The 10303-nt window shown below is 33.4% G+C and overlaps 1 protein-coding gene, 1 non-coding gene and 1 pseudogene across 2 annotated transcripts in view; 1 reads left to right on the forward strand and 2 right to left on the reverse strand.

Moving 5' to 3' along the window:
- Positions 312–1780, reverse strand: LOC104742618 (annotated as a pseudogene).
- Positions 8494–10303, forward strand: part of LOC104744040 (probable serine/threonine-protein kinase At4g35230) — a 6155-nt gene continuing 4345 nt past the window's right edge. The window contains exons 1-4 of the mRNA XM_019235604.1: positions 8494–9214; positions 9296–9429; positions 9661–9766; positions 10195–10293. Coding sequence (XP_019091149.1) covers positions 9073–9214; positions 9296–9429; positions 9661–9766; positions 10195–10293 — 481 coding nt within the window. The 5' untranslated portion in view covers positions 8494–9072. The remainder of the gene's footprint in view (positions 9215–9295; positions 9430–9660; positions 9767–10194; positions 10294–10303) is intronic.
- On the reverse strand, positions 9529–9612 carry TRNAL-CAA. Its single transcript has one exon. It is a non-coding gene; the product is annotated as a tRNA-Leu (tRNA).

Genomic DNA, 10303 nt, shown 5'->3' on the forward strand with positions numbered 1-10303 from the left:
TTGATTCTACGGTTTTGAGTTTGAGAGTGATCAAGTATGAAAATGGATTCAGAATACCAAAATTACCTTAAGGTCTACGATGCGCTGAACTTTCATGGGTGTTGTTGAGTTTCAGTGTTTTGAGTAAATAAATAAACAGAAAAACATAGAATATTTTTATTTTTATAATAAATGAAACACATAAATAGACAAAGAACCCGACTCAATAACAATAAGAAATATATAGATTTAAGGAATAAATTACTAGGAGTACTAGGAAATACGTTGAAAACAACGTTCTCCAAATATCAACAACCCAACCATTGGTTTACTCAAACGCAAGCTGACATGCCTTTGAACTTCTAGTCACACATTCTAACTCTTTCAACATCACATGCTTCTCTACAGATTCTGAGTAGAATGTGGCCTTCTTTAGATGATTCGCGTTTGCTAGAATGTATTTTGCAGCTTCCCTCTCTTGTTGTGTGCCATTGTATTGTCTCCATTCAAAGATCTCCAGATGAGAAGATAAACTTTGAGGAACAAAATTTGGTTTGTTCAACACCGGGTTTATCGTGTCCTTGACACAGTGCTTTTGATACTAGAAGATAGAAATATAAATTTTCAGTCTTAGGCCCATAATAACGTGTATTTGAAGGAGGATCCACATACCAGTTTGAGCTGGAGAAGTCGAAGTCTAGGAGCATTATTGAGTATACGAGTAAGTAGATTCCATTGCTCAGCAGAACATAAACATAGCTCTAGATGGTCAAGATTGTAGAAGGAAGAGCAAGTAGGTTGATATGCAGTCTACAAATTGAAGCAACACATGAGTACGGGTGATGATGACACCCACATTGCAGTAAAACATGTTAAGAATTTTGACAAACAATAAAATAAAAGTTCTTACATATGAAGTGACAGAGCACAAAGAGAGATATTGGGTTGATGAAAGAGATCCTAGAAACTTGTAAGGGTTGTCGAAAACAACGTTGACACTTGCCTTGACCAGCCGAGGCATGTTTTCAAACAGTAAATAGTTGCTGAAGCTGTCCCTAATCCTAAAGTACCTCAAAGAAGGGGTATTTATCACAAATCTATGAACACCTTTAGGCCGTGATTTACCTGACGTATTATCGATAGATAAAATCCTCAGCGTACGCACATCGATCGTAAACATCATAACATTGGTAAGGGAGCTTCGTTTCACAACCAAATCTTCAAGAATTGGGCATTTGCTTAGAAGCCTTTTCACAGATTCGTCTCCTGAGAACTTGACCGATAAAAGGTGGAGACGTTTGAGGCATGGCATATATACATCAGGTTCAGGTGGAACATCCACCAAACTTAGATTCTCGAGTATAACAGTTTCAAGTTGTGAAATGTTGTAAAAGTTTTTGGGCAACTCAAAGGAACTACAAATCATCTCAATTCTCAGCTCTCTCAAAGAGCGAGCAACTGCCATGTTAAACAAAGGTCTTATGTCTTTATTGATACAAACTGGTTTCATCTTAAGATGCATGCTTTCTACGCTTGATCTTCTGTTAATAAATTGTGCAAACTTCCAGTAACTACTTCTTATGGCATCATCATCATACCTGAATGTCTTCACATCCTTCCAAAGAGATCTCCACCGTTTTTACAAGACACTTGTGGCTACGACATCTTTACTAGGAAGCAAAGATAATATCTTTAACAACACTTTATCTGGAAACTCGCTGATTGTCTGAATCTTATTCTCCATGCTTTCCTGGTTAATTTTGCTGCCATTATCAATTAGTGAAAAGCTTTCGTTCGCCATTTTACACTCTATTTGCATAGACAACCCTAAGACATATAGTTGTGTTTCTTTTATAGTGTTCTTGATCATCAATGTAAATCTTGGTCATGATTAAATTATCAATGTTCAGTTATCTCTTTGTTTTTACCATTATTTTTTACTTTCTTAAATGCTAAAAAAGAGGAAAGAAATCATGATATTAATTCTTATATTAATTCTTATAATTTGCTTTTAAATTAGAGAAGGAGTTTTTTCAGTGATTATATTACTTTTAAATTGAAATATTTTTTTAAAAATATAACACATGTCACTTAACTAGCTAGTAAGAAATGTGATTAGTGTCAAATTCCTACAAATCTATATTAAAACTTAGAAAATTTTAAAAAGAGAATCAATAAAACTTTTTTACTTGCTAAATCCCTTATACAAAAAGTACATGTCATTGAACCTACAGAAATGTGAAAAGTGGCAAGTTCAATAGCTGTTGGCAAACAATAAAAAAAAAAAAAAAGAGCAAATCAGTGAAACTTTTAAGACAAATCTTTTATAATTCATAAAATAAAGTACAGTCATCCGAAAAATAGAATTATGACATTGACACCTTAATCTGAAATAATAAAATAAATAAGTTTAATTGTTTTGTGAACTTTATAAATAAATGTTGGGTTGCTGTCAAAAAAAAATAAAAAAAAATAAATGTTGGGTTTTGGTGGAAATTTTTATCAACTATTTGACGTTAGACCATCTGCATCGCTTACCAACTCTCATCGTTTCTCAAAATAATGTATTTTAGCTATTTTCTTTTGATATTATTAAATATTTAAATAATAAATTTGTAAAAAAAGGTTAATTTATCATAAACTGCCATATGTCAAAGAAACGATTCTCATGGTTTTGAAAAGAAAACGTTTCTTAATTTTTACCACTAATAGAAATTACCGTTGGACATGCTCTTATCTCTCTTTGTGACAAAAACATATCTCAACAGATGTGTCAACAAAAATTTGTCGATTAAATCCACACTCCAGGGTATATATACAAACCGATAAATTAAACAAGTTTAATTCTCTTGGCTGTTGGCTCCTATATGGTTAGATGTTTTTTTTTTTTTTCTAATGAAGTATGGTTAGATTTTACAGTTGTCTTTCTTCTCAATGCTCGCTTTTGTATGTAGTAGGCCAAAAAACAAAAAACAAAATAGACACCATATCTTTGGCATTTGAACCATGGTCGATCAGTGTATTTATAACCACTAATACATAGAAAAGAGATTAGGATAACTTACTTATAAAATAAAATTAGTTAATTAACTGAATGTGTGACATGTAGCAAGTTACAAATTCTTTTAACTTTTAAAATGAGCGTATCAATGAAACAGTTGCTTGCTAAATTCCTTTATAAGACAATGCACAAATGTGAAAAGTGGCAAGTTCTCATATTTTTTAAATATCTAAATTTATTATTTATTACAAAGAGAACTATATAGACTTTCTTCATCATGCTTCTAATGGAAAATACTTAGAATCAAGGCGAACAGATCTAATTGTGCATCAATGAAGTGATCTTTCAAATTGTCTATATTAATCTGTATAATTATTATAAATCATATTATCTAGAACTCGAACCATTGGGGAATGGGACTTCCATAATTCACATAAATTTTTATAAATATTTTTAACATATCAATAGTTACATTTCTTTCAAAATATTGTTCAAAATTCCATTTTTGGCTAACCATTTTTTGGATCTGCCATTTTGTTTAATATATTTTAGAATTGCCATTTTTGTTACTTCAAAAACTAAGCATTTGAGTATTTTTTTTTCATATAATACATATAATTAATATAAAGTACTATACCCTGAGAAAAAATTGGAACCAAATCAAGCCAAATATAATATATAAAATTGTTTAGATATAAGAAAATGGCAAATTCAAAAATATTTTAGAAAAATGAAAAAAATCTACGGATGCCACTAAAAATGTCTTTTTCTTATAACTGATTCAAGAGCATTTCAATAAAAGTATTTATTTGCTGCAGTAGTTTTAGTTAATCCTTTATACAATAAAGTGCATAGGATTCAACCTGTAGAAATGTGAGACGGCCACACCCGCATTCTCAATACTCACACATGATTTAAGAGAAACAATCTCACAGGAACCCCATAATTCCAACAAAACAACCAACGTATAAATTGCTTCTTATAAAAAATCTCTCATAAATACATAAAACCCAACCACATCTAGTTACTGAGTCGCAAAACCAACCACCTCTAGCGACCAAGTAACAAGAGAGGTGAGGTGAAATATTTGATTTCGTCCAGCCACGGACAACACTTCCCCACGAATAGTTCGATTCACTATCAACTCCGCCAGTGTCGATCGACACCTCCACCTGGTGTCGATCGTCACCCGACATACCACTTGCGATCCAACACACATGGTCTCGATCAACACCGACACCCACAGCATCACTTTCGTCGATCTCTCCTCATCCAAACCTAATCCCAGCTGTTCTCTTATGACCCAAACACTCAACAACATATTGGTGTCAACCAACACCACCTTAGTGTCGTTCGACACCCCAACATTGCAACCACACATGGTCTCGGTCGACACCAACCCTTACGTACGGACAGAGCGAACTGATCCAAGATGGCTACTTTGGGAAAACGTTTAGAGGATGAAACAGAGTTCAATTTGGCTGAAATTTGGTGGGGAGCTTTGTAATGCTATCAGATTTGCATTCAACATTGGATTTGTGGAATGAATGGTTAGTTTGTGAATTAACCGAAAGTTAACATGGACGTTTTCCATGGACGTGTGGTGGCAATGTTGGGGTGTCGAACGACACCATGGTGGTGTCGGTCGACACCAACCCAAAAACCACGACCAAAGCTTCCCTTCAAGCTCTTTTTCGCCACAAACCCTAATTCTTCACAACTAATGATTCCCTAGTAGATTAAACACTAAACAACACAACTTACCTTCGATAACAGACATGAGAAAGCCTCCTTGACTCTTCCAAAACACATATAGATGATGGATCTCCCTTCTTTTTCTCTTAACCCTCCTCAAAGCTCTCTCTTTGCTCTTAGGATCAAACTCACAACCTTTCTCTCTTTTTTCTCTTTCTCTCCTAGAAGCGACAAACAAAACTCCCACAAAGAAAAGAGGCTTGTCAAGCCTTTAAAAGAATTAGGATTTTTTCTCTCCAAACCCAAACCAAGTTAAACCGAGCAATTTTGAAATAAACCAAACGACCACCAATTTAGTGATGTCGATCGACACACACCCTAAACTGGGTTCGAGATGTTACAAAATGTGAAAAGTGGCAAGTTCAATACTTTGTTATAAAAAAAATGGCAAGTTCAATATAAGTTTATACAAAATATTTAAATTCTTTTAAAGAGCAAATCCATTAAACTTTTTAAACAAATATTCCATAAGATGAAAGCACAATCACCCTACCAATAGAAATGTGAAAATTGGAATTTGTCTTAAATAGAATTGCTTCTTGTTTTCAGTTATAATTAGGGATTATATTAAGAATTTTGCTATTTTCTTACTTAGATATTGTGGATGTGCTATATTCGCTCAACTCTCACAGATTTACCATTTAAACGCTCAAAATTTTACAAATTTTTTTATTTTGTTTTGCTAAAATACATATTTTATAAAGCATGCTTATGTTTAAGAATAAATATAACTGACTAAACTCAAACATAACAAGTAAAACATATGTTATATTGTATAGTTATAACCTGAAAAATGGTAAATCTATAACATTTAAACCAAAACGGTAATTTAGAAGAAAAAAACATGAAAATCACATTTTCATAATTGATTCAGATGTTTAGATGGGGATCTTCCTATGCATAGAACTTTTTGTTCGTCACAAATTTATTGTTTCACACTTTTTTTGTTCCTTTTTTTGAAATCTTGTGCAATGTGCAATGTGCAATGAGGAGTGTACAATGAGGTGTGAGAAGGAAAATGAAATTAAAGACCTCACCAATGAAATAGTGCTACTACATTACCCAGCTGCCTATATATCCACAACAAGGTCCACCAGATGAAGTGGCTATTGCACATGCAAATGGTAGGCGAGACGCGACGCTGCAAAACGAAGAATGGAAAGGCTCTCCTTGGAAATGAAATACTTGATCAGCCAATTGGTCGTATACGCAGAAAAACCATACTAATAAGTCCTGTTTTAGAAATCGCTAGGCGCTAGTCGGGCGGTCAAGGTGCGCCTAGCGCCTAGCAAAAAAATCGGAGATTAAACGGGGATTAATCGGGGACTAGTTTTAGAGTTATTTTATTGAATTAATATTAAATTAAAAATATGTAGTACTAAATATATGTATAATTCTGTTTATGTGAAAAGAAAAATATCAAATAAAATATAAAGCTATAGTATTGTTTTTAAAACTACAGTAAACACATAAAAACATAATTTTAAGAAAAAAATTATGATTTTAATTAAAAATTTGTACATTATTTATTGTAAAACATCATAAACTCTTAATTTAAATGTTTAAATAACAAAAATATATATATATATATATATATTTGATTTATATTTGGCTCCAAAAATAATCGGTATATACAAAATTAAGCGGAAATTAATCGGATTAGACGGTATAATCAGATAATCGATGCTAGGTAGGGATTAGTCATTAATCGAAGGCGGAAAGGGTGGGTCTAGCGATTTTACGGAGCGTAATCGGTGCTAGGCGGAGATTTTTAAAACAAGACTAATAAGTGATAAGTTAACGTTAATTTTTTTCTTGAAACTGATTATGTAAACAAAAATAATAACTGGATTGTTACGTGGAAACCTTTCACTATTGGTATTTGGTATTTTTCCTTCAAATTATCTTATGTAAATAACTGAGACATTGTTATGTTTCTAATTAAATAAATATCGAATGGAATCTGCCTTTTGCTTGAATATTTTATCTCTACTTTTTTCTTTTTGTGATTCTAAATTTTTCTTGTGTCCCAAGGCATTCTTAAAATAATATAAGTTAGTACTTAAGTTTTACATGATATGATCCTCATCATCTAATAAACCATATGCGTCAGTGTAAAGTTTTTTCAATCGTCTCTAGAAGATATATATATACATCATAAACTCTTAATTTATAATATACTCAAAGATCATACATATATAATCTGGAGTTTGATGTTTACCTTTTTCATAATGGGGTGTAATGGTTTCCTAAAACATCTACCTATTAATTAATTATTTAAATACCAAATACCATGTGATATTTTTCTTACAAAGTTTGTAAATATTTTATACCACATAGTTTACCTAATGATAACTAAGAACATATAGTTTTAAAAGTACACTGATCAGTAACAAAACTAAACAATAAACATAATACATTTTTTTCATATCCTTATATGTCCATCGATTAAAAGAAAAATAAAATAAAAAACTACGTCCATTATTATTTATTGTCAGCCAAGCTGAATTATGAGTCAATATTCGTTAGAGCACAACTCCCTCCCTTAGTAATCAAAGTTTTTTCGCTTTAAGTTCTTTCGAAGATAACTTTTCCGGCACTATGAGCAAAAGAAAAACAAAAAAAACTTAAGAAAACAATACTGTCGAGATTTTTCTAGAATGTATGCTGCTTCCACAAATCTAATAAGCATTTTCTTATCCGCAATTGGATACAAAAATAATTGATGCAATTTGGATGCTAGCTTATCGGTGAAGAGAGTTGAAGAAAATTAGAGCAACTCGAATCATCTCATCAGTGTTTCGGGATTGGTCTTTTATGTCAAAATATAAATTTAACAGGCTATGGAGATTTTAGATGGCTCCGATGAGAAATGTAAGACTTACTCCCATGTAAACATAAATTTAGTTTGTGTGGTTGAGGCTTAATTAGACATATCTCTGTGAAAAGCAGCTGTTTTTTTTTTTTTTTTTTNACTATGAGCAAAAGAAAAACAAAAAAAACTTAAGAAAACAATACTGTCGAGATTTTTCTAGAATGTATGCTGCTTCCACAAATCTAATAAGCATTTTCTTATCCGCAATTGGATACAAAAATAATTGATGCAATTTGGATGCTAGCTTATCGGTGAAGAGAGTTCAAGAAAAGTAGAGCAACTCGAATCATCTCATCAGTGTTTCGGGATTGGTTATTTATGTCAAAATATAAATTTAACAGGCTATGGAGATTTTAGATGGCTCCGATGAGAAATGTAAGACTTACTCCCATGTAAACATAAATTTAGTTTGTGTGGTTGAGGCTTAATTAGACATATCTCTGTGAAAAGCAGCTGTTTTTTTTTTTTTTTTTTNTTTTTTTTTTTGTGGATCCTTGGTTGTTAAAATATATTGTAGTGGTCGGTAACAAAAGTAAAATTTTGACAACTGCCATGTTATAACCAAAGTTTTGATGTCTTTATTCCTAAAAGATAGATTAATCTTATATATATATTTGAAATTTTGATGTCTTTATTAGTAGTAGAGATATATGTTCGTAGGAGGAGGCCCAAAAAAAACTAACAGATTATAAAAACGTTGGATAATGATCTAATTGAGTCGTGTTCTTTTCTTTAAACAAACTTAATCCTAAAATATCGCGCGAGAAACTTGTGAAAATTGAAATATTCAGTTAGATGGAATGACAAAACTACCCTTATATTGTTGAAACCAAACGATTCATTTGCATGCAAACGTAGAAAATTTTGAGAGAGGTTGCGAAACCCGAAAGAAGAGGAGATGCCAAAGTGACCAATCTTTTTTCTCTCTCCCTCTCGGCGACGACGGTGACGTCAAAGCGTCGCCAGAGAAAAGAAAAAAAAAAACAAGAAGAACGTTAATGTTGATGCCGACTTGAGTCGCCCCTCTGATCATGGGTTGCTGTCAATCGTCTTTCTTGAAACCATCGTCCTTGCATGACAAGAGACTTACCTCTAATGATATCTCCGGCCGTCGTGGGAAAGGAACCAAGCGTAGTAATCGCCACCGTCATCCTCCTAACATTAACGAAGGCAGGGGATGGCATTTTTCCGACGTGCCCGACTTCTCCGAGTTCTCCGCAACGGATCTTCGTAACGCCACAAACGATTTCAACCAAAACGCAGTCGTATCAGTTGGTTCTGATCAAGAAGCAAACGTTGTTTACCGAGGCTGCATTCAAAACGACAAAGACGTACGTCTTATTGCCGTTAAAAAGTTCTCCAAATCAACATGGCCTGATCCCAAACAATTCGAAGTATGTGTTTGAATGTTTTCTCCGATCTCGAATTCCTTATTCGAATTGGTTGAACCAATTCGAATTCTATGCAGGCAGAAGCTCGAGCTATCGGGAAACTGAGGCACGTTAGACTGGTGAATTTGATAGGTTATTGTTGTGACGGAGATGAAAGGTTGCTTGTATCGGAGTATATGCCCAACGACACCCTCAACAAACATCTGTTTCATTGTATGACACCTTCTTGTGGTTAGGGTCTTTACTTGGTCCACAAGTACTTGAGTTTTTTTTTCCCTTTTGCTCGTATTACAGGGGAGAAACAAACCATGGAGTGGGCCATGCGATTGAGAGTTGCACTTTACGTAGCTGAAGGTTTAGAATATTGTAGACAGAGTGGACACAAATTGTACCATGATTTCAATACTTGTCGGGTTCTCTTTGATGAGGTAACGCCATTGCATATGTTTAATGGTTTTGTCAGAAATTTCTAAGTTTTTTCTTTCTTTTTTTTTGTTTTAAAATAATTCCACAAAAAGTAATCAAATTGTCAGAAGTGGGATTTGAACCCACGCCCTCTCACGAGGACCAGAACTTGAGTCTGGCGCCTTAGACCACTCGGCCACCCTGACACTTTATTCACAGTACAGTTTCTTTCTTTTCTTGTTGTTGTCACGCAGAACGGAAGTCCTCGGCTTTCATGTTATGGGTGGATGAAAAATAGCAAAGATGGCAAAAACTTCAGCACGAATCTTGCTTATACACCGCCCGAATATCTTATAAGTGGTAACGTCTTTGTTCTAGATTACTCTTCTTATTAACCTAATATAATCTTACTAGACAGCATATATATAATCAATCAAACTATAATGAAAATATGGAAAGAAGAAAAGGAGAAGAAGAGGAGCTCTTGAGAGAGCTTGAACAGAATAAAGGAATGCTTTGTTATGGATGATGTGAAATTGAATCATAGATACTCCTATATATACGAACTGATCACACACAAACACACATATGTAAAATTACAAGATTAAAACACTGTTATATATCCATAACTTGTCTTCTAAGTTGATGAATTATGCACTTCATATATTTGATTCACTTAGCAAATGGATCATGAGTATATCTTATGCAAATATTAAAGCAATTAACAGGTTCATTGAAAGAGTTTTACACCTTTTTGTGGCAAATGATGTATATATATATATTGGTAGGTACGTTAATTCCAGAGAGTGTTGTCTTCAGCTTTGGGACGTTTCTTTTGGATCTTCTTAGTGGGAAACACATCCCTCCGAGTCATGTGAGTGACACAGGTTCATCTAT

Source organism: Camelina sativa, chromosome 14, assembly GCF_000633955.1.
Source record: "Camelina sativa cultivar DH55 chromosome 14, Cs, whole genome shotgun sequence".
Classification (NCBI taxonomy): domain Eukaryota; kingdom Viridiplantae; phylum Streptophyta; class Magnoliopsida; order Brassicales; family Brassicaceae; genus Camelina; species Camelina sativa.